Raw genomic sequence first — 27096 nt, 5'->3', positions numbered from 1 at the left:
CATGCCTCTGCTCCATAGAACAAGACCGGGAAGACATAACACTTGACCAGTCTTAATTTTAATTCCATTGAGATTTTGCTTGTGAACCACTTTTTCATATTGTTGAACGCGTTTCGCGCTTTTTCAATTCGTGATCTTATATCTGTTGATTGGTCCCATTTTGTGTTGACTTCCAAGGTATGTGTATGTCTCCACTTGTTCTATTTTTCGGTTGTTTAATGTCAATTGCATCGGAGGTTGTTGTGTTCTGCTGATGAGCATGCATTTAGTTTTGGTTGTATTGAGTTCTAAACCATATTCTTGACTTGCTGTGTGTAAGCTTTGCATGAGTCTTTGAAGCTCTTTGCAGTCATTTGCGATAATAACTGTGTCGTCAGCATATCTAATATTATTGATTACCTCTCCGTTTACTTTGATGCCCTCCGAAACTTCTCCCAGTGCTTCTCTGAAGATTTGTTCAGAGTATATATTGAACAGGAGCGGCGAGAGGACGTATCCCTGTCATACACCCGTTTAATATCTATCTTTCCACTGTGTAAATTGCCCATCTTTATCTCAGCACTTTGGCTCCAATAGAGACTGGTTATTATGCGCAGATCATCTACTTACTATCACTATTATTGCTACTATCACTTCAACTAAGGACGTTTTCTTATATATGAATAAACTTGATAACTAATAAGCGTTCAGCTTTTAACTCTAAGCTATGTAGCGATAACTACAATGCGCGAGATAAAACTCTAAAAACAAGAAGTGACCAGCTCAGCTGGGATACAATTTGATACTGATTACGCGATAGTCTAAAAACTCTTAAACCAAAAATACGTCAAATTATATCGAATTCGAAACTAAAAACTAACTAATATGCGAGCGACCAGCTAAGCTGGGGTACAACATTATACTGACTTAAAATTCCGATTTTTAATACCTGACTATTGCAAGAAATTTTAGAGCGGCGGGGGAAAACTTCGATATTTCTATACAGAGGTAGGTAAAAACCGACCTTTTGAATTCTTGTCTAACAGAGAAATTTTTGGAATTGGTCTGAGAAAGTTAATCTACGGGTAAACATATCTTTTAAATATATTTTCGACTTTCATGAGAATTTACCTAGGTAGAAGTTAAGAATTATAAGTTAATTGCTACCAGTGGCGTAACAATACTTGGATACATTTCTTACAGAAATTTATCCACTCTATAAAGATGTAGATTTTAAATAAACTTTATTCCAAAAAAATTAATATGTATAAAAAAGTACTTACGAAAGTGTCCATAATCCACAGTATGCTATTAATTCCTATATTTTTCTCGTATACATCATCAGAACTATTATCATATAAAGAGGTTTGTATTAAAACCAATGTGTAAAGAACCACGAAGGCTATGACATACAAAACGTAAAATAATAACGATAATCCAAAACAATCGTTTATGACATCCACAATATCGCATAAATCGTTATAGATCTTTCCAAATTTCTTAATGTTCAACACAGTATATTGTGCTGACACCTTAGTACTTTTTGAAGATACTAAAAGAAAACGTGTCACAGTGATTTTCGAACTATTTACCATAAGTAATTCTTTGTTTATATTTTTGTAGCAATATGCCAATTGTTTTACCAACCAAAACAACAAAAACATGACTATTGTCATTTGGTGGTACTGAACAATTCTTACAAGGTAGTATTTAAAAATATCAAAGCTTTCGGCCAATATCCACACATAAGCATCAAAAGTGCATAAAATAGTTACCATAAGATGAATAACTACCAAATAAAGACCTAGTTTCATAACACCGATCGTAGTGTCAATTCCTAAACTATTTTTTAAATCTTCTATAGCAATGAAAATTTCGGTTAATTTCCTTGGGTGCATGAACACCATTACAACAGTAGTTGTTACAGTGGCTACTACCAGGAAAAAACTGCAAATATGATCTGAGAGTCTTATAAAGACGTTAAAATGCGCTCGGAACTCAGCTGATTCTTTAGCAACGGCAGCAATGCCGAAAAAAGCCAATGAAAGACATAGCATAAGCGTGGCGTAGATTTTGAAAAGTACAGAATCAGGAAAACTATTGGTGATTCCACAAATACTGCAGTATAACATAAGCTTATACAAACATTTTTGATAATATATAGCCATTGCTGTGTAAATGTAGCTAATACACTCTTGACAAGTCAATAAAACTGTTTTATTGCGTGTTATTTTGTGTATAAAATTGTTGTGCACCAATTGCTTACGCAATTAGGTAATTGATTTATAAATGGTAATAGCTACAAATAATAAAATTAAATTACTCTGTAACATTAGACTTTATTATTGACAGATAGAGCTATTATTTTTTTTATTAATTTCTATTGAATGGTTTGTTTCAATAATTTATTTTAACACTATTTTATTTTTCATTTGTTTTTTAAAGTGATAATCCCATATTACAAGCGATTTGATTTTTGGAAAACATAATACGCGTATCTTACGCTTAAATATCTTAGATTTTTAGGACAGTCAAAACAATAAATATCTTATCAGAATCTAAAGTCTTACAATTCTGATCCCCTCCATACCTCCGTTTATTGTTGTCGCTACAATAAAATTATTTTAGCAAGACTAATCGATTTTCATCTAAAAACATTTGATTTTCGGCTGAAACAGAAGATATGTTATTAAATAAGGAATTATCAAATGGGCGGACACGAACCATATCGACATTCTGCAGATTTTGCAGATCACGTTGTCGATGTGGCTAATTTAATTACGAACATATTAAGACTAATTCTATACCATGGTACAATGTGTATTCATTGTACTATGATACTATACCAATTCATTGTATGAAAATGGCATTCGAATAGTTACGAGTGTTCAATTTTTTCACATGCGAAAAATCATGTCATTTTTTCGCTGTATTACTAGCTACCATTCTACCACAATTTTACAATTATTTCCCGTTCTCCCACCCTTCCTACTCACATTTTAACCCCACTCCATTAGAAATACAGACAGTTGTAAGATAGCAAAGAAAGTCTCACTCTCTTGCCTGTTGTCTCTCGAGGATAACGGACACTCTCTCTTGACTGCTGACTGTTGCTAGAAACAGTCGTCCTCTCTTTCGTCTGCTGAGTCCTACTAGGCAGACGTATAATCTCTCTATCGCTTGGTACAGACTTACCAAGATTTTTCTCCACTCTAATTATCTCTCTCGCTTATAGTTACGCGAATAATACCGCAAGTACTATTTTAAATCGTGTGCAGACGCAAATGTGCTATATCTCGTGATCTCAGTGTTAGTACCGCGAAACACGTGTTCAGAAACCCGTAACCGGACAGTTTCCCCGTATGAAGAACAACCGCGACTGAAAGCCTCTAAATACCGCGAGTGTGTGTATGTGCAGCAGAAGAATTGGTAAGACTTTGTATAAACATAATTTGCTATAATCTGTATAACCTTTTACCACATATCCTAATTTATTTGAACCAGCCCTATGTAATACAGTCCTTATTTACTGAAATTATATTTATAATTTCACATATGTACACTCTTTTTGTACTATATTGTGGTCTATTCGAGTCGGATATAAATCATAATCTCTCTCTCACTCTCTATCTCTCTCACACATCTTGATTCTACATAGTTTGGTACACTTTTGAGTCATATGTAAATCCTCATTCTCTCTGTTTTATCTCATGCTCGATTGAACATATTTTGATCTAATTCGGTTCAGATAAATCTTATCTCTGCTGTAAATCTCATTAGATTTGGTCCTTCGAAATTATGTATTTCTATATATGTGTATATGTTCTTTGATATATATGTATATACGTATGTATTGATAAATCAATATATTGATAGATCGTTGTTTAATAATTCTTATCTGTGTAAATTTCAATTTTATGATTCTATTGTTAAAGGACGTTAGAAAGTCAGGTAAAATTACCCATTGATAGATACCTGTGACGTAGTAAAAATCCCAGCCTTTGTCAACAAAAAATACTCATTATAATCCCAACTAATTTTATTGTTCTCTGACACGTTTTGCCAGAGGTACATATCTAGGTAAATAATTTGGGATTTTGTCCTATTGTTCTGAATAATAAATTTTTACAAGAATTCTCCGCTGTTATTGTCATTAATCCCTAGCAAATAACAAACTAAATTTTTACAATAATCTCTGCTCTTAGAAAGTATTTGCGTATTAATTGCTTTATTAAATCAATGAAAATGATCTCTATTAGTGTCAATTTAAATTAAATTCATGATACCAATTATAATTTTCACACACAAAAAAACAAGAAGTTGATAATCTGATTACACTCTTATATATACATATTTTTCTCTCTGCTCTTTGTACTCTTTCCAAGAGTCGCTAGGTTTTATTTTCTTTCTCATTCATCTCTGACTTGTACACTTTTATTACACTCTATATAACTATAATATACTCCAATTCAAAATGGCAGAAATTGCAGAATATTTTTATGCAATGCACGTTTCACAAAGAAATATCGCCAGAATTGCGAACGTTTTTAGTTCAAATGAACAAGGCCTCTCTAATTGTAGAATTAGGGAATATATTACTCAGCTTAGGGCAGCTTATAAATCGTATTTGAATGCTTTGGAAAACCTGGCTGACGACGAAACTATTCTCGAAAGTAAGGAAGTAGATATTACTTATGAAAAATATATGGATGCTTTATGTTTCTTAGAAGAAAAACTGGAAGCTAACAGGCTTTTAAATTTGATACAAAATTTAAGGCGAATACTTCCAGTAAACACATTGTTAAAAGTACTGATTTGAATATAAATGGCCAAAAAGAAGTTAAAAATACATTTTACTCTGACTCTCCCCAATCAGTTCAAAGAGATGAAAGAAATAACCATAAGTACTTCGTTTAGTTCTGCAATTGGGCAAGCTCAGACGCAAGAGCTTCAACAGCCGACTTATAAAAACACTTCTAATAACATTAGTACTCAAGATGTAATAGGCCAGCCTCTTTTAAAAAATGTGTTACCAGCACAAACAGTCACTTTTCAAACTACTCCAGAACAAAATATGATTACTGAAACTGTAATATCTGCATCTCCCGTGCTTCTTAATATTTCTCCAACACAAATATTACAAGAATCCAATACTTTGGTTTCAAGTCAAGTTTTACATACACAAAATGTTTTAGTCTCTGCTCCTATTCTAAAAACTGTCAATTTGTCTCCATTGGTTATTGAAAACTTAACTCAAGTACCGCCTTCTAGCGGTGTGCAAGCGGAATTGGCAAATATACCTCCCCAAACTCGTATACAAATACAAATTATCTCTCAACCCGAAACTTTAAATGCTCTAAATATACGACAGCTTAATAAACTCTCTATTCAAGCTCAGAATATATTCACTCCCACTTTCTTACATTTCAATAAAATTCCTACACAAAAATCTATTGATTTATTATTAATTGCAACACCTTGTGAAGGTGATGTACATGTAAATTTTTTGAAAATTATCCCTTCTCGGAATAAATCCATTGTTCCTCCACTAACACACGAAAACCAAATACTCCTCTCACAGCCTCGTATTGACACGGATGTCATCAAATTTCTCTCAATACAAACTGTTCTTACACATACCACCTCACAATCTAATTCATTAGATTCAGTAGAACCTGCCTTTTCTTCTGTTACCGTGGCCCTACCATTCGTAGAGGGCCAAGTAACAACAACTCCTGTAGTGTCCAACAATATTCTGTAACTGGAGGCCCAGGCTGCATTGCCGCCTCCTGATATGGTGAACGTTAATGTAACGTGCCCTACTCCGTTGTTTACTGTCCCTCAGGTTCAAACTTTTTCTAACCAAACCACACACTCAGTAGCCTCTCATACTATAAAAAATTATGCAAATATCGACAATCTCGTGACCAGCGCCAATAACTTGGAAAGGTTACACATACTTTATTCTCAACTACGCTCGCTTTTGAACATTCACGGTTTCCAACTCTATAAAATATATAAAAATTCTCGTGCCTTTTCAAATGAGCATAATATGATCTTCACTTCAAAAGTCAATCTTGACTTAGTTAATAGCTTCTCTAAGGTCCTAGGTATTAACAGGTCACCTTATCAACACGATTTTTCTTTTAAGTTGCCTATTTGTGAAGAGGCGCCTCCCTTAACAAAAAGAAAATTATGTAGCTATGTTTCTCGAATGTATAACTCCTTAGAAAAACTCTTATCTTTTAGAGTACACTCTAAATCTTTCTTACAACGTATCTGGTCATTGCCCTTAGACTGGGACAGTGATATACTGGATGACCTATTGATCTCGGACTGGAAATCATTATTGGATACATTCCAATCAATATCTAAAATTCCATTTCCCAGATGCCTGACGATCCCACTGCTTGTATCGGATATGCTACTACGACAAAGTAGGATTAAGTGGAACATCGCTACTGATCTTTTAAAGATAGTTGATGTGGTAGTAATCAAAGATAAAGAGACTTCCCCACTCCTCTGGCCTCTGGCAAAGATTATCGAAGTGCTCCCAGGCAAAGACTCTCTTGTTCGAACTGTTAGGGTATCCACACCTAATGGCAAATACCTTAGGTCAATAAATAAAGTAGCTAGGTTACCCTTTAACCAATAGAGGCACTTTCTGCCAAATATGTATATATTTTCTCTAGACTTTAGTTTCTCTAGATTTTAAATAGTTTTTAGTTATCTTAGTTCATTACAGTTCTAACAGTACCCCTAATGTATACTGGTTTACCCTCGTTCTCGAAGTAACTATTTGATACCCTATCCCAGTGGCGTAACTCTTCTCGCCCGCCCCCAGTATGTTCAATTTTTTCACATGCGAAAAATCATGTCATTTTTTCGCTGTATTACTAGCTACCATTCTACCACAATTTTACAATTATTTCCCGTTCTCCCACCCTTCCTACTCACATTTTAACCCCACTCCATTAGAAATACAGACAGTTGTAAGATAGCAAAGAAAGTCTCACTCTCTTGCCTGTTGTCTCTCGATGATAACGGACACTTTTTCTTGACTGCTGACTGTTGCTAGAAACAGTCGTCCTCTCTTTCGTCTGCTGAGTCCTACTAGGCAGACGTATAATCTCTCTATCGCTTGGTACAGACTTACCAAGATTTTTCTCCACTCTAATTATCTCTCTCGCTTATAGTTACGCGAATAATACCGCAAGTACTATTTTAAATCGTGTACAGACGCAAATGTGCTATATCTCGTGATCTCAGTGTTAGTACCGCGAAACACGTGTTCAGAAACCCGTAACCGGACAGTTTCCTCGTATGAAGAACAACCGCGACTGAAAGCCTCTAAATACCGCGAGTGTGTGTATGTGCAGCAGAAGAATTGGTAAGACTTTGTATAAACATAATTTGCTATAATCTGTATAACCTTTTACCACATATCCTAATTTATTTGAACCAGCCCTATGTAATACAGTCCTTATTTACTGAAATTATATTTATAATTTCACATATGTACACCCTTTTTGTACAACGAGTATGATCAATAATGAATTTGAGAAAGGCTTAGCATGTTTCATATCGTCAACACTGTTAGAATACAATACGTCCACTCTATCTTTTCCTGTGCGTCATGATTCATTTTCAAACAATTTAAAACAAAATATTAAATGAAACTAAAGGCCCGTTTTCACGCTACGTCTTATTGTACGTTTTGTTGGATAGGACAAATCCTATACAATAAAACGTGGCATGTAAACAGCAAAACGTACGTCTTGTCGAATCGAAATGAAATCCAAGGTCAGATCGTAGAAATGATGGGAGAAGCATAGTTTTGCGAGAACTGATAGGATAAAACGTTACGTGAAAATACATATTCAGACAAGTCGTCTGATCTTGACTTATTTGACGACTAGTTCCACTGCAGTTCGTTTCATTTTCCCCAAAAAAGCCTAATAATGTCAGATTTGCGGCAATGCACCCACGATTTTCTCGGGGAATTTATTGATTTGTATAAAAGTTTTTAAGTAGTTATGTTTTAAAACCAAGTAGATTGCATTACAGGTTTCAGGAATTATTTGGCTTGACGCTGGTTTGGATATTATGATTGTGAACTCCAAGTCCTTGACGCTGCGTCCTGTTGTAAGATATCTGAGAGTTGCTGTGAGTCTTTCATGGGGTGTAATGGCTTTTCTCATGAGGTGTCTTATTTTAATATGTATGGTGTTACCAACTCTAGCAATTGACAATAGGCTGAGGTGTCCATTCGCAAATAATTGCGCCAGTCATCTGGTTCGCCTCTTTTAGTAACGAGACGTGGGAATACTGGTTTCTTTTTAGAAGCCCACTCTCTTGACCATCTTTTCTTTTCCCTCTTCATCCCCTTTTTCCTCAGTCGTAGTATCTTTATAGTTAAAAAAATAAAAGAAAGCAGCCGTGTTTCCTCCATAATAAAAAAAACACTAAACAAACTTCACACAACTCAAGACTCTGAATTAGAAATGAGGTAGAAAACGGAAGGAAAAACGTAGTGTGTATACACTGGACAAAACGTACATTTTGTCGTACGTTTTATATGACCCACAAAACGTACAATAAGACGTAGTGTGAAAACGGGCCTTTACGTCGGTGTGTAGATAATTATCATTTATACCCACTACTGTCGATAAAATAATTACGAAATGGCTATTATTCCGGTGGATGTATTTTATAAAGTTCAATTTAGTAAATATATTATTAATTATAATTTTTCTGTATTTGGATTAGTATTCGTCGGGAATAGGATTATCCGAATGTTGTTCAATAAAATCGAAGCAGGAGAGAAGATTCCCGATGAGTGGAATTTATCATACATGTCCTCCATTTTCAAAAAAGGTGACAAAAGGTCACCAAATAACTACAGAGGGATCAGTGTAATGCCTTTTTGATAGCAAGAATCTTTTCATGAGTTATAAAAGAAAAACTAGAACAACACATGGACCATTATAGCGAAGAACAAGCCGGATTCCGAAAAGCCAGATCATGTTTAGATAATATATTTATTATGAGACAGGTGATTGAAAAGAACAAAGAAAAAAACATTGAAACACATATGATGTTTATCGACTTAAAGAAAGCATACGATAGCGTACCCAGGAAACAACTATGGAAAGCAATGAGAAGAATGCGCTTTAGAGAGAAATGGGTGAATATAACACAAATACTGTATAAAGAAACACAAGTGCAAATAAAGTTAGGTAATGAAATAACAAAAACAATCACCGCAACAAAATGCCTCAAACAGGGATGTGGTCTCTCGCCTACACTTTTTAACATATATATAGATCAGGATTTGAAAAGATGGTATAGAAAATGCAGAACAATGGGCATACCAGTACAAGAGAATATATTACATTCACTACTTTTCGCAGATGATCAAGTCATTTTTGCACAAGACAGGGAGGATATGAAATATATGATAAGGAAATTAAAGGAAGAATATGAACTTTGGGGACTCAAGATAAATATGTGCAAGTCCGAATACTTATGTATTGGACCCGAGGTTGCAGATTTGAACTTAAGTTTAGAAGAAGAGACTATTAAGAGTTGTAAGGCTTTTAAGTATTTAGGGTCAATGATTAGCCGAGATAGTACTTGTATGAAAGATATAGAAATGAAAATAGCACGGGGAAAACAAGCCACAAGAGCACTTCATGGAGTGATATGGAACAACACTGTAACCAAAAAAAAAACAAAAAGAGGATCTTTCAAAGCATAGTGATGAATATTACCCTATATGGAGCGGAAGTATGGCCAATGACAACAACAATACGAAATAAAATAAGAACAGTTGAACTGGACTTTATGAGAAGATGTCTACAAATCAGAAGAGCGGATAGAATAAGAACAGAAGAAATATGGAACAGAATGGAAGTAAAATGCTCAATTACAAAAAAGTTGGAAAACAGAGCCCTGCAGAGGTATGGGCATGTACAAAGAATGCCAGAGCATAGGTGGCCGAAAAAAATATTAAACTGGGACCCGCCGGAAAGAAGACGGAGGGAAAGACCTGCTACAAGATGGAAAACATACGTCGGAAATGTTATGATAGATAGAGACCTCAGAGAAGGTGACTGGGAGAATAGAGTGCTGTGGAGGACGAAAACGGCGAACTCATAATGGGAAAAGCCGAAGAAGAAGAAGAAGAAGGGAATAGGATTAATAAAAATATGATGAAAAGAAGATTAAAAAGTAATAATAATAATATTTGTACAATCTGCCAAAATAATTAATTTTGTATCAATTTCATTCTATTGTCACATAGCAGCAGTGTCGAACGCGGTTATGATTTGGATGGGTGCCGCTACGGAACCACGTAGCTGTGGAACACCTCGCCTTACTTTTTTTTTAATTCTTGGTATTATTTTAAGAACTTTTTTAGAAAATAGTAAGTATTAAAATTAGTTCAATATTAAAAAAAATACAAATATATAATAATAGTCTCCCGTTTTATACCGCTGTCGCAGCTTTGGGAGTATAGCAGGGTAGTCTGCTATATCTAGGGCCTACGGTATACAAGGAAGGTAACATGGCCAGTGCTACGCTTCAACCGTCTATTATTACCCCTAGTTTTACCCAAGGTACTCATTTTTATTCAGGCTGAGTCGACCTGGGGCCTATAGACATTTTTAAAATGTCTAGATGTTCTTGCCGGCGGTAGGATTCGAACCCCGGACCACCGGCTTGCGAGGCAAGCATCCTACCGCTTGCGCTACGCAGGCCCTAAATACAAATATACTGTTTAAAATATATTTATTTCGTTGAAATCATATAATAGAAGTATAACTTTTTACGTGCGTACTAAGTAAAGACACAAATTTTTCACAAATTGAGTTATCAACACTACAAACTTACTAATACTCGTCTTTGTCTGGGGACCCAAAAGTCAGAATTGCAACTCTTCCTATTGTCACTCATGTGACTTTAACCCATTTATGGATACAATTGAAGGAAAAAGATCTGCTTAGGGGTTATCATAAATGTCACCCAATATTCATATTGTACTAAAAGACATTGGTTTTAAATGGCTAATAGATGATCCAAGGCGAGGACGGATATAACAACCTCATATTGCTTGGAAGAGAGCAGAATTTTTGAGATTATTTAAAAAATATAAACATGAAGAACTGTACAAGTTTGTTTTTATAGATGAAACTTGATCTATAGATCTGTATGTCGCTTATGGCAAAATGAGAATAAAGTATGTGTAAAATCTATTAAAACTCATAAAAAACCGTAATATATTTATATTCACCATAATATATAACCGTAATCATATTGAAAACATGAAGATGTTGAAATTATTTTTTTTGTAGATATATTATTCTTCATACTGGTAATTAAAATTAAAATGGGATCATTAAGGGTGCGCCTATTTTCCTCTAAATAGGCTATAATGGACTACCATAAAGAAATGAATCAAGCAAATTTTTTATCGTGGTTTGAAAATCAACTATTAAAAAAATTGTCTGAACCATTCCTAATAATTATAATATATAACGCTCCATGCCGTAGCGTATTCTTAGAGAAAGTATCAAACTGTCTTTAAACAAGGTTAAAATAAAAGATTGGGTAACTATATAACAATAAACTGCCAACCGAATGCCAACCGAAATAGAAACTCATGTATTTTACTTCTCGTCACTGTCTGAATCTGAGATATCACCAGAATTTATTATAATTGATTGAATGTCAACATTCACCATACTGTTGTCTCGGATATACCATTTTTTGATAATTTTATTAGTATGTCTGACACATTTCTCCACTGCATTACACTTTTTCAGTGCCTTATTCCACATATTTAAAACAGCAGTATCAGAATGCCCATGCCCATCTATACTTATTGTAATACGACTTGCAATTTGCCCAAATTATTTCTATTGCGTTAAATTCACAGTGATAAAGAGGCAGTCTCAACACCTCATGGCCATATTCTCGGAGCAACTCGTCAATTACATATATTTTCTTTTCTGTTATTTTTGGCTATTTGTAGCAATTTAGCTTTAGAAAATTATGCCATATTTAATATTATTTGTTATCAACCAACTAATAATTTCATCTTTCTTTGGAGTAGTTGAAGTTTGTTTATTTAAAAGGACACTGTGGTAAGAAACATTATCCATTAAAACAAATAATCGCTCTTCTAAATTAGGTATTAATTGTGTTCTTATTCACTTAGTAAAAAGTTTGTTCTTAATTTCTCCATGATAATCAGCTACGTTAGATTTTGAACAAAACAATAAATTTTCTCCCGAAACAAATCCTTTGCGTGAACCAGAGTGAACAATTATAAAACGTTTACCAGCATAACCTCCTGGTTTTCGGACACTTTTGGCACTATTTGTGCCACTTGGTCTTACTAAGAATTAAAGGTTGTATTTTCTTTGAAGTAAATCCAAGTTTAATCTAAAAAAACAACTTCTCTTGTAAATACATTTTCAAGATTTTGACTGAAGAAATCAATACTTACTCTGTTGGTACATATCATACAATGTATTCCATACTGCCATTTTTGATGCTTCCGGCATATCAATCGTCCTACTTTTAAGACAACGTCTATGTTTGCCTGGTTTTGAAAGGACGGGATTGTTTTCTTTCCTTTTTTATCGAGTATATTGCCCGCCGTAATATTTTTAAAGCAGCGGCAACTCTCTTAAAAAATAATTATTTAATAGTAACTGATTAACAAACATAAATTTGATATTTTACCTCTTGAACAGATGTAAGAGGCTCCAAAGGCCCTCCATTACTTCTTTATAACTCAAAATATTCATATAAATTCAACACAAGTTGCTGCACTTGGGAATTTAAAGTTTTTCCATGCATATCTTAAAAATTATAATAATAAGTAATCTCGTAAATATACAAATAAGTTTTTGTTCGACGGAACTATAGCCAGACTCATATAGTATAATGACAATTTGTACATTATAAAATATTAAACTGTCAAACTTAATGTGAGTTATGGGATTCTCCCCGAAAAATATTAATTTTTGGCGGGTTTCTGAAGATAATTGTAATTGTGCAACTAATTATTAATCTTCTTGAAATTTGGTATATTTAAATTGAGTATTGGTTAATTGATAAATTTTTATTTATCCAGTTAATGTGCAATTAAAGTGAGAAGTGAAGAGAAAATGTTTCCAACAGAGAACGGACCAGGATCAAATGATTTTCAGTACCCTACAGTGCAGTTTCCAACTGTAATGCAGAACGAGCCTACAAATCTAATACATCCTTATTACCAAGTAAGTCAAATAAATACTCAAGATCCACCCGTGTGCTCAAATCAACCAACAGTCAACCAAAAGATACCTTTTGATAATTATTAACAATATCATGTCAGTAGTTGCCCAGAAAACCAACTTTTCTCATTCTACAGCAAACTCTCAAGCTAACTTAAACTTAAAAAACAATCCAGAAACACAGAATTAATATGATTCGATGTCAGATGAAGAACATGAAGCCTCTCAAAATAATAAACACTCATGGCAAACAATAAGATCAAAAAGAAAAAGGCTTAAACGTCCAGATTTAAGAGAAGAAGAAGCTCCAATAACACTCTCAAATAGGTTTCAGCCACTTCCACAGGAATACTCCGTAAATAATACGAATAAAAATCTTCCAATCTCAAAACACCCTCCAATTTTTATATATGACGTGAATGACTATAGTAAAATGATAAATAATTTAGCTCAAGCAGTAGAAGTAGAAACTAACTTCACTAAAGCCTTAACAAACAACACAATAAAAATTGTACCAAAGACACCTGAATCCTACAGAAAATTAATACATCTCGTACGAGAGGAAAATATCGTCCACCATACATACCAACCTAAGGAAGACAGAGCATACAGAGCAGTTATTCGAGATCTACATCACTCTTTTCCGATAGATGAAAGACACAGATTGAGCCGTGAACCATTACCATTATTTTTTGTCGACCTCGGGCCTCAAACGAACAACAAAGAAATATTAGAACTACAATATATACAACATTGTAAAATGAGGGTTAAACCACCGAGAATTAAAAGAAATATACCACAATGTACACGATGTCAAGAATATGGACACACTAAAATGTACTGTGCAAAACCATATAATTGCGTAAAATGCGCTGGATCACACAACACAAAGGACAGCAAGAAACCAAAAAACACGCCACCAACTTGCACTATCTGCAATGGAGATCATCCTTCCAATTACAGAGGATGTTCTGTTTATCGTAAACTACTAAATGTCAGATACCATGACAAATCAAACCAAATCACCGCTCAAAATCCTGTCAACAATTCCAATGTAAATATACCTACCCAACATCATGCTTATAATTTCAACGGAATCAGTTATAGAGATGCTTCCATTGGAAACATAAATGCAGATAACAAAAATAACAACAATTAATTAGCAGATAAACTATCAAATTTCCTAAACGAATTCAAAAATATGTTCTCTCAACTCTTAAACCAAAATAGCATGATTTTAACCATGTTATCTACAGTCATTAACAAAATAACAAAATACCTTTTAAGTCACTACGAATTGCGTCGTGGAATGATCATGGCATTTCAAACCATATATTAGAGATATAACTGTTTTTAAAAATGTATAATATAGACATTTTATTAATATCTGAAAGCCATGCCACACAAAGAACAGTTATTAAGATACCTTACTATACTTTGTATTATGCAAACCATCCAGCATTCTGCCGTTATTATTAAATCAAAAATGAAACACTATGCAGTCCAACCTTATATTACGGAAAAAATTCAAGCAGTAATCACTAAAATCGAAACAAACACCTCCCTCGGTGTATCATCAGTCTACAGCCCCACCTATACATCCAATTTCAAGCGAAGAGTATCATGATTTCATACAAACTCTTGAACGAAGATGTAGAGAAAGCAGTACACTATTTAACAACAGTTTTGCAAGAGTATGCAAGTATGCAAGAAAACCATAATATCCCCCTTCATATAAGAGAACTGGTAGCAGAAAAAAGAAGAGCTCGAAACTTCATGCCAACTATCTCTTCCTCTGACAACATTTACTCCGACAGAGGTTCTACAACAAATAAAAATGCTTAATCCTGAGAAAGTTCCTGGCTATGATTTGATAACAGGGGAATTACTTCAGAAGCTACCGAGAAAAGCAATGGTGCTATTAACAATAATATACAACAGCATACTAAGTCTTCGATACTTTCCAATACAATGAAAATTTGCTCAAGTTACTATGATTTCGAAACCTGGTAAGCCCGCAACGCAAGCAAATTCATATCGCCCTATAAGCCTGCTCTCAATAATGTCAAAAGTATTAGAAAGGCTGCTATTACATAAAATCGAGCAAGTTGTTCCCATAAACGAAATTATACCACAACACCAATTCGGATTTAGATGTGAACACTTCCAACAATGCCACAGAATAGTAAATATAATTAAAACAACTCTCAAAGAGAAAAAATTTTGCGCTGGAGTGTTTCTAGATATACAACAGGCATTTGATAGAGTATGGCATAAAGGTCTCCTCTACAAATTGAAATTACACCTAACAGACCAACTATACTTTATACTAAAATCATATCTTACTGACCTTTACTTCCAAGTCAAAAATGAAGACAGCTACTCAGATTACCACATCATACAATCTGGCATACCTCAGGGTACCGTTTTGGGCCCATTTCTGTATCTGATATTTACAGCAGACGTTCCAATCAGCAATGATACCTTCTTAGCTACATTTGCCGATGACACGGGAATCTTGGCAGTGGATATCGACCCCAATGTAGCATCACAAAAGGTACAAAATCATTTAGATCAATTACAAAATTGGCTTAAGCAATGGAAGATCAGTGTTAATGCTAGCAAATCATTACAAATTACTTTTACAACAAGAAAATCCACATGTTCACAAATTTATATTAATAATAGTCCCATTCCTATAAAATTAGTTGTCAAATACTTGGGATTGCACCTGGACGAAAAACTTACATGGACAACGCACATTAAAACTAAACGGAAACACCTATATCTTAAACTAAAAAATATGAAATGGCTATTTAACAAAAGGTCTCAGTTATCTCTTGAAAATAAACTATTTCTGTACAAAGCTATACTTGTACCAGTTTGGGCATATGGAATAGAACTATGGGGCTATAGTAAGCCTTCAAATACGAAGATACTTCAAACATTCCAATCCAAACTACTCCGTATGATAAGTAAAGCTCCATGGTATGTATCTAACCAAACACTTTACAATGATCTGGACATCCCATTATTTAAGGACATAATAAAGAATCACTCAATAAAATATAAAAATCGCACCACTGATCACAACAACGAACTGATAAATAACTTTTTTACCTAACCACTTGCCGAAAGAAGATTGAAGAGGGTATGGTCAAAAGACCTACCGCAATAATACTTAGAGAACCGTCAAGTTAAATAATTTGAAAAACAAAAAAAAATTTAAATAAATCAATAAACACGACAAATAAGCTAATCTGTCTAATGAGTCACTGTTAATGAAAATTATAAACGTTAAAAATTACATCCGATCTTACTGTATGGTGTGGAGGCCTGGACGCTGACGGAGACGCTCACGAGAAAACTAGAAGCATTCGAAATGTGGGTGTACCGACGCATTCTTCGTATATCCTGGACCGAACATGTCACCAACACAGAGGTAATCCAAAGAATCGGAAAGGAGAAAGAAATCGTGAATACAATTAAACAAAGAAACTTAAATATCTAGGCCACATATTGAGACACGATAAGTACCGTCTACTGCAATTGATTGTCCAGGGAAAAATAAACAGTAAGCGAGGGCCAGGCAGGAGAAGACACTCGTGGCTCCAAAATCTGAGGAAGTGGTTCGGGCTCACATCGGTCGAACTATTCAGAAGCGCCGCAAATAAGATCAGAATTGCCAAATTGATTGTTAATAGCCAACGTTCGCAACGGACAGGGCACTTGAAGAAGAAGAAGAAAAATTACAGTAAACAAGGTATCAAAGACATATCATGTTGTTTATCCTTGTTTAGCTTATCGTGATTTCTATGGACAAGCGGCTTAATCTTGCAATACTAGTTTCTGTGAGTAAAAAAGAGACCTAGTATAAAAAGTAATTCGTGAATAATTTAATGCATGGGAAAAGATAGAGTGGACGTACTTAAGTTCAAAATTTGAATTAATTATAGACTAAATTTAAAAACGTATCCAGTATAAGTAAGATAAAAGAAAAGTTCCATTTTATGGTCCCATGCTTTTACCTAATAAATAGCAAAGATATGGACTAAACGTGTTTAAGCTTTGTGTTAGGGATGTAACGATACTTGTCTGGGTGAAAAGTGGATGATTAAAAGAGAATAGAAAATCCAGGTGCAAGTATGTTTACCTTGCACACCAGCGCTCAGGTATTTTGAAGAACACAACGGTGAGCTTTGGGACGTGGGTCCCAAAGCTCACAAAGTAAGGATTTGGGATAGAGGTATATTTAGAAAAAAAGAGGGAATTAAAATGTACCAATGAAAAAGACAGAATTTCGTACTGAAAGGAAGGGCGGAAACAAAGGGCGCCGCCTAATCCTTTGTCGAGGAACGAAGAAAACTCGACACTTGATTTATGAGAATATTGGTGTTGGAAAGATTAAAAAAATTCAAGCTAAACCTCTTACAGGAAGATTATGATAGAGTATTAAGCAAATAATTGCTACGAATTAGCAATTTTTATTTTTAAAAGTTCAGCGATCTAAAAATGTTATGGAATATCAACACATTAGTAAAGGACTCTTTATCTTTAGTTTTAATGTATTTAACTTCGTTGGTAACAGGCGGCGGACTTGTTCCTCTTCTTCTTGGTTAAGATGTTTGATTTTAATCAAGTCGTCGATGTCTTGCCTGTATTCTGGCCCGGAAATTGTTTTCATTTTATATATATGAAAATATTGGATGTATATTTCCGTAAGGGAAAGATGAATAGGTTCTTACGTGAACTTGGCAAATTCGGTCCAGGAGTGGTGGTCGTTGGCGTTGGTAAGAGATTTTCGTACTACGACGCCTTGCAAAATTTGTTTGAGAATAATGATAGTTTATTTGTTTCATAATATTTAATAAATGTTTTAGATTTTTTTTAGAACTAGAGGTGATTTAAGAAAGTTTAATTGGGCTTTAAACTGTTTTAGATAGTCGAGGTTAAAAAGACCATTAATTTTTTGTGAAATTTAAACATATAAAATTTCATCTGTTAAAATTAAATTCTAAAAATTATTTTAATTCTTTGATTTTGTGATAAATTTTTTACGTCAAATTGTGGAAGTGCTATTTATTCAAAATTATCTAGATTTATAGGCGATACTGTTAAATTATTTAATATTTTTGTTAAATCTATCTCTTCGCAGTTATTTAAATTTTTGTTTAAATTGGCTTCTAAATCTATCTTAAAGACTCACAGGAGTCTGACATAAAAAACTTTTTCAATAAATATAAATCTTCTTAATTCTAAGTAACAAAATTTGCTTACAAGATAAAGATGATGCTGATGTGCATTCCTTCGATCTTGAAGACTTTTAACTTCTAATTCCCTCGGGCGAACTCTCTGGACTAGTTCTTGAAATAGTGGACAAACTCTAAAAAGTGACGAGGATCTTCAAAGACTCTTCCACGTCCTACTGACAGCACCAGTTATGAATTTTCTTTTGGAAAACACGTTTTAAAAAGCATAACACTCAAAATAAACTTTCCTTTACACTAAAAATAAACTTTTATTTACACTAGCAAAGATTTTAGTTACAATTTAAAATATATTATTTAGACTCAAAAAAGGTGATTTTGCGATGCTTTATTTTTAATAATTACACTTGATAATTGGCTGTTCTAGTACGTCGCAATTGGTGTTGCAAGGTTCCAGAATATTCGGTGCTGATAGGAGGTAACTTCTTATTGAATTGGAGTAACTGAATATACTGGATTTTAGCAGTCATTGTTTTATAACCTGCAGTACGAATAAACAAACTGAAAATGTCAACTAGTGAGCAAATGATGCTATACGTATTAAAAGCGTATGTTATATTTAATGACAACAATGATGTTAGTAACGGGTTTGAACATCGAAACATATTGTATATAATTTTCATATAGTTAACACCTGCCTATGGAACAATAAAAAGAAATGAGATCGCCCAAGAAAACAATATCTAGAAATATAGTTCAAGTCAAGATTTATTGTTCTTATGACTACTTATCTCTGACCCTTAAATTTTGTTATAACTATAGGTCTTTTAAAGTTTATAATTTCGAAGGTCTATAGACAAATTCACGAGAGGATTTCAGTACAGTGCTTATGAGAAGCGATGTTGCCGCTAAGGCCGCTAGGCACGTTCATAGTCTGCAGGTGTGATACAGAACCGCGTTGGCCCTCCTGTACGATAACATTAAATCATGCAAGCCTATTAGAAGTAAATGTAACATTATTTACAACTTCAAGATTTTGCAAATTACACAAAATTTAATAAAACTATTTTCTTTGAAATCTTGTTTACTAAATTATACAAAGTGAGTGTAACAACAGAACGGAGTCTACTAGGAAAACTGCTACAAAAAAAAAATCGTAGCTCCGTAGTGGCTACAAATTTAAATTGTTAATTTATATATCGACAGGATATATACCAACTTGGATCAATTATTACTATTAACAGTCTCAACAATTATTACAAAGAAAAGTGTGTATACACCAACAAAGAATAAAATTACGCTAATAAAAGAATAAAAATTTATGTAGCCTAAACGCTACCTAATGAATAAAGATATGACTTATCATAACAGTGTCTGGTCTCTACTCCATTTCGGAAAAATCGTCCTCACTGGAACTGCCAGTGTTGACTGTGATAATCACCGGTAGGATATCTTCTTGTAGGTTGTCAGCTATCCACATTTCTTTTTCAATTCTGATGACATGCTGTATATAATTTTGCCACTGTTTAGCAGAGACATTGGCAAACGCTTCATGGATGAGTTGTTGCACACGATCTTTTTTAAAGTCAGTGTTTCGGACTGCAACGTAATGTTTAACTTGGCTTGAAACCATCTCTATTGGATTAAGCTCACAGTGATAGGGAGGCAATCGTAATACTTCTACGTCGTATTTCTCGACCAAAGTTGTCGTATATATCTGCATAACTGTTTGCTACATCCAATAGTTCTGACTTTAAAAATAATCTTTTTCATAAAATATATCCTTCTCTCGTAACCATTCTTGAATTTGTTGTTTGTTCCAGGAGCTTCTTGGGAAATTTTATTTGCATGAATGATATGGAGCATTATCCATTACTACCACATTTTTTTCTCCTTTTGGGAAGTTTGCAATTAGTTTATTTTCAAACCAGTCTTCGAAAGACTCGTCATGGTAGTCGCCTGAATCTTTTTTTACTAAAAATACACATTCTGAATTGGGTAGAAAACCTCTATCAGCTCCAACATGTAACAAGATAAATTTCGGACCTCTTTGCTTTGGATCATTTAGACCAGTAGTCAAGCCTTTTAAAAATGCATCCTTATACCTGGTTATGGTTGAATCCATCTATACCTTATTTACTGTATGTCCGATATTTACCCAACTTTTATCAAAATAGAAAATATTGTATCCTTGATTTCGATAATTCTGTATTTTTCTAAGAAATTTATGCCTCCAATTTAATATGTCACGACGTTCCATCATTACTGCTTTGTTTCCTCTTTTTTCATAAACAAACCCCATTTCTCGCAATAGTCGATATAGTGGACTTTTGGAAAATTTAGGCAAATGTTCGTGTAAATTAACGGCATCCGGGATAGCTTTGATTGTGAGAGGGTTGTTCTTTAAAAAAAATCCATATGAACAAGTCTTCTCAATTGGCTCCTGATATTCTTATCGTAGGTACACTCCCGATTGGTTTCCTTCTTGGTCCGTTTACGTGGGTTTTTCAGAATTTTGGGTAAGTCTCCATTATGATCCAACCCTTCCTGACGAATTTTCCAGACTGTCCTATCGCTAACACTCAGCGCTGTACTTGTTCTAGAAACAATTTGTGTTGGAGTCAGATCGGAATTTGTTTTTGTTGTATATATCAACATATTCAAAATAATTTGTCGCGCATCTAAATGTAAGATTTGTCCTTGTTTGAAACGTTTCACCTCTTAATGCTCCATGTTTTTGACACAGTACATAAAAAAAGTTTAAAAATAAATTGCACTTATTTTTTGACAAGTTAACGTACCTTCTCGAATGCACACACAAAACAGTTAAACCGTTTCTACAAACTGCAAAACTGCTATAGATATACCCACTCGTATAACAATTAGTAGATACTATTATCAGGAAATTCTAAATGGGAATTTAATTACAACAATACCGAAATTTCTACACGGTTAAACCATTTCTACAAACGCCCATTAGTCAGTAAGCTATTCTACGAATTCTACGACTTTCACTTCGGAGGTCATTATCGAAATACAAAATATTAATCAATTACAAAAATTTTGTTGTTAGTAAAAAAATTCTTCTAATAATTAAATTTAATCTGACTCATTCATATCGGCAAATCAGACATATTAAACATTTTAAAGTAGAAGACATCAAAATGATATTGCCAATATTTATGAGTTGCAAGGATTTTATTGAAAGATAGTTCATTCAATTATATGAAATCAACTTTAACTTAAAAATATCAGTCACAAAATCATAGCATGTGATTAGTGTTTTAGGTTAAATCTTCGTATTTTGTGCTAAGGTATCTCCAGTTACTATATAACTGAATAACTGTTAATGAAACACCCTGTATAAATAATACTAAAATATAAATGATGTATCCTCGATATATTTTTGACTTATCTACTAATCGTGGCATTTTCTTTCTATTCATTTTAATTCTATTCAAAAGGTCTCCAAACATCCATTTCCGTAAATAGGACAACAAGAGATGTAAGAAATTTTCTATTCGTCAAATACAACAGTGCTCAACAATTGATAAGGTTCGAAGTAATATTTTACTCCGGAAATAGCCGAAGTTTGTAAAAATTTAATATAATTAAAGTAATATTAATACCCTGTCAGCAAAAAGTTGAATATTAAAGTCGTCTACTTTCATTCATTCTATTACTATTCTATTCCTAGTCATCAGACTAGGATCTCAACAAACTTTTAAAATATTTGAAATCATAATTATGATCCTTATCAATTGTTGAGCACTATATTACGACGACGTCCGAATATTTTCTGGAACAGTCATTAGGGCAAATCAGTGAATGTTGCAAAATTGCAAGTGCTCCGTGTGTAAGGGAGTGTTAAGTTCGAACGTTCGAAGCCGGCGCCACGTTGAGGCCGACGACAAACTAGCAACGCTGCAGCGTTTTCTTCCATTTGATTAACATTGTCCGTAAGAGCCAACGCTGAAATCTACTGGTGAATTCGAGTTTAGGTACGTGTCGAAGGTTGTATTTATTAAGAAACATATTTAAGCACATGAAAGTGAGTATTCAAATAGACATCTTAAATGACTTAAATAAATACGGAGCTAATAACTATGCATTAATACGTCCAAGAAATAAATAAGAAAATTTATGGAAATTTTCTTTTATCACTGTTAACCATCTTGTTAAATCTACATTAAATCTTGTCGTTAAACCTATATTAAGTCTTGTCATTAAACCTACTTAAAGCGATAAAATAGTAAATGTTTTACAAAATTTAGTACAAGGAATTGTTACAGATATTTTTAAGCAAAATCGATTTAAAGATATCAATAATACATAAAGACAATAAATAAAAATTCACGAATACCTGAATTGGAGGTTATATATTTCAATATAACCGAAAATTACGTGAAGAAAATATTTTAATCATTTATATAGACAAAAAGTGATTCGACACGAAGTAACAGTAAAGAAAGGATGGTTTTGTCCTATAAATGGTACCCCCGGACATGGAAAAATGAATATTTTGCATCACCTTTGGCGTTGACTTACCACAGTAATATGACGGCTAAAATGTTTCAAAATTGGCCATAGAAATAGTTATTACCAGATCATACTTCTAGTTGTGCAATTGTATCAGACAATGGTATATATCTATACAGGGTTGGGATAAAGTATAAAACCTACTAAATATCTTTGAAGCAAACAACGCGCTATTCAGAAACTTTACGTGCAACTACCATGACACGTAACGGCTCAGACTACATACTATTGTTGCTACTCTAGTTTCACCGGATATACACTCAAATAACAAAATTTAAATTAATCATCTTGCATATTTTTGCAGTTTTTAAAATAACTCTTATTAGCAATGAATTAGCAATTCATTTACAGCAAGTTTGAAGGAAAAAATTTGATAAACCCAGAAATAAATCACTTAACACTAAAATAATAGGTAAATTTATTTACTCAGACCAATGAGAATAACAATTTAAAGAATCACTTCAAACCTCCTCACAATATGCAAGCTTATTAAATTTGTAAGTCACTCTTTCCAAAACTTCTTCACGTATTAGTTCTCATTATTATTATTTCTTTTTAATCCGTAATGTAAACAAGCGATTTGGATAACCCTGAAGAAAAAAATCTAATGGATTAGATTTATCTACGTCCAATCAGTAGTTTTAACAAAAGTTAAAGATACTTCTGAAAAAATCTTCTCAAATTATAAAGTATGTACTCAGAACAGTGAGAAATTTAGAGACGTTTTTGAAACATTCGACAAGAAACAGAAAAATGTCAACGTCGTAGAAGAAAGGATCAAAAAATTAAAGAGCATGATAACCAATACAAAAGTACTACTACCAGTTAATGCAGTAGTAAATCCTGTAGTAAAAGAAGAATCACCAATAAATTAAACCACACGACATATGAAATTTTAATTGGCACAATTTAATGGAGAGTCTTCTTGGTCCATATACCTTAGATAATTTGAAGCTATTGCGACAACCAATCATTGGACTGAACAAGAAAAGGCTGTTTCCTTAACTGCTGCTTTACGAAAAGATGCTGCAGATATTCTTAGATCGATTTCTAAGGGTCAAGAAGAATGTTACCAGATCCTGTTCACTTGACTAGGAAAACGCTATGGAGATGCCCATCGACAACAAATCTACAAAGCACAACTAAAAAGCAAAATTCAACAAGCAAGCGAAAATTGGCAAAAATTTAAAGCAGATGTAGCAGATGTTTAAAGCAGACAACATTTTGGAAGAAATGACTGTAGATACATTTTTCAATGGGTTAAAAAATAGTGAACTACAGAAATGTAGAAAATTTACGACTAGCAAGACCTAAAGTTTTACAAACACGAAACAGCTAGTCAAGCTTCATGGAACTATCGCGTACGAACCACTGATAAACGCATTGAACAAAATAATGAACGTCTGGGGAAAATGATACGGAAAGTAATTTATAACACGATGCTAAACAGACGCAAACGCAGGACTGGTAAAGTTCATTCAAATGCTGATGCACTTTCAAGGCGGCAATGCAGTACAAATTATGATCATTTACTCCATGAGAAAAACCACCGCTATTAATGATCAATGGCAGCATTAACAGCTAAAAGATGTCCAAACCGTTTATGTATAAAAACAGTATTGGATTGGATGCGTTTGGGTGAGAGGCTTTCTTGGCAAGACATGAGTGCATGTAAGACAGAAGTCAAGTTCTACTGAAGCCAATGTAATTGCCTGGTATTAAAAGATGATCTTCTGTATAGAACCTTTGAGAAGGATGATCGTACAGAATCTAAGCTTCAGTTAATTGTACTTACGAGTAAAGTATTATTAAAATCGGCAGCCTAAAGTGATATCGCACCCTCAGTGCAAGACTGCAGTAAGTCAGAATAAGTAAGTTTCGAGATAAAGACGATTTTGTTTATTTTCGTGCTAATATCGGTGAAATAAGACACGAAGTTTTAAGAAAAATTAACATTTAATTATGATTTTGCATGCTTTTCGGCCTACATTACATTAACCAAAAATAGAAATTTAAATAAAATAATATTAATGCTAAAAAATTAGGAATTTCAAAGTTACAACACTTTTGCACGGAGAAAATTTTAAAAAGTGTAGACACATTTTCTGTTAGTTGTTGTCCTCTTCTCGTATATCATCTTGAGCCAAAATATTTTTATAAAAACTATAGTGGGCTTCTGGTATGATACCCGAATGGCTTAAGTATACCAAATCTTTCTTTTTGGCAATTTGATAATTCCCGGGCTTTGGTATATACGTTTAATAAATTCAAATAAATTATGAGGTTAGTAAAAAAGAAATAATCCCCAACAGCAATCGGTGTTTAGTGTGGTATTAAACTTTACATTTAATAGATTCCAAGAAATCAGATAGCTACCTAGAATAAATAGGTACCTAATAAAACGGCTTATCGCTAGTGGCAATTTAATCTTTCTATCTCAGCACATATGTTTCTGATAGCCACAATTCCTTCGCTTTGTAATGACAATGTCATAACAAGCTAGAAAAATTATTTGTAAAATTTTCAATATTTTTATATAAATTCAAAACAAAAGGACTTTAATAAAAATATGTTAATCAGACTACCTTGAGTACAGTGATTAACAAAAGGATTGAAATTCACCTTAGTAAAAGTTGGGAATTACGGTGGGATAATATGATAAGACAATCGCCCCGGAAGGTTACATGAAGATTTAATACAATTTGGGATTTAGTTTTTATACAACAAGTTTTCTGAGAATAGATATTTTTAACTTGCCAGTATTGTTAATACACAAGTTTTAAGATAACTGTTTTTCTTTCATAAGAAAAAATACCTTTTGGCTGTAAATAAAATTAGTCTTAATTTATGTGTTTTTTATCCAATCTAATAAATAAATGGTCAAACGACATCGCACACATTTAATGGAAAATATAATGTCACACAAAGCACATAAAACTTACATGAATAGATTGGTCTCGTAAATCTTTGTTTATTGTCTCGCCCGTTAATGGATTACGTAGACACGCTGTATATTAAAATTAAACATCACAGATATAGATATTAAAATAACAAATATCTTACTTTTTCGTGCCTTTTATTGCTTGTTATCGAAACCATTGCAATGTTCCGTTGAAAACTGTTGTAACTGTTGCAAAACTGTTACATTAGAACAGTTTTGCACGGAACTTATGTTCCAAAACCCAAAATAGTTAAATTGTTGTTGTAATGCAAGTTACTAAAGTTTAACAGGGGATAGATATGCATGTTTACAATCGAATTCCATGATTACTTCATTTTCATAAAATTTTGAGTTAATGCAGTCTTGCACTGAGGGTGCGATATATTGGAATATATTTCCATGTGCTTTAAAACAAACGTCTTTGTATATTACTGAGACTGACTTTCAAATCAAATAGTTGCTGTTATAAAAAGAAGGATAATAAATTAATTATTAAGTTCGAATTTTACACAAATATTGTTGTTTTATTAAATAAGTACAGGATTTACTAGGTGACAATTACTATTTTCTCTAAATAACAATGAAATTAATACTTACGAAATTGTCCATTATCCACAGTAGACTATTAATCCTTAAATTTTGCTTATATACTTCATCGGCTAAATGATTATTATCAAACAAAGAGTTTAGTACTAAAACCATTGTGTATTGAACCACGAAAGCTATAGTATACAGAACGTAAAACAATAACGATAGTCCAAAGCATTCATCTACTAGATCCAGAGTATCACTTAGATCGTTATATATTATACCATTTTTTTTAAGGTTGATCTCAATATTTTGTAGTGGAAGGTTGTTTGATTTCGAAGATACTAAAAGAAGACCTGGTGTACAGATTTTCGAACTTCTTAACATGAGTAATTCCTTATTTAAGTGTTTGTAACAACTTGTTAACTGTTTGGCTAACCAAAACCATAAAAACATCACTATTGTCATTTGATAGTACTGAAAAAGTCTTGAAATATAGTATTTAAAAATATCAATGCTTTCTGCCTCTATCCACGCATAAGCATCAAAACTACATAAAACAGCAAGCATAATATGAACAATTGTTAAATAAAACCCCAGTTGCATAACACTT

General features: G+C 33.4%; 1 protein-coding gene across 1 annotated transcript in view; it reads right to left on the bottom strand.

Annotated features, from left to right (window-relative positions):
- Positions 1-26656, bottom strand: part of LOC140439259 (uncharacterized) — a 242768-nt gene extending 216112 nt beyond the window's left edge. The window contains exon 1 of the mRNA XM_072529083.1: positions 26553-26656. Within this exon, the coding sequence (XP_072385184.1) occupies positions 26553-26564 (12 nt within the window). The 5' untranslated portion in view covers positions 26565-26656. The remainder of the gene's footprint in view (positions 1-26552) is intronic.
- Between the last annotated feature and the right edge of the window lie 440 nt (positions 26657-27096).

Source organism: Diabrotica undecimpunctata, chromosome 1 (genome assembly GCF_040954645.1).
Source record: "Diabrotica undecimpunctata isolate CICGRU chromosome 1, icDiaUnde3, whole genome shotgun sequence".
Lineage (NCBI taxonomy): Eukaryota > Metazoa > Arthropoda > Insecta > Coleoptera > Chrysomelidae > Diabrotica > Diabrotica undecimpunctata.
The sequence above is the reverse complement of the archived record's forward strand: the minus strand, read 5'-3'. Positions and strand labels throughout refer to the sequence as shown.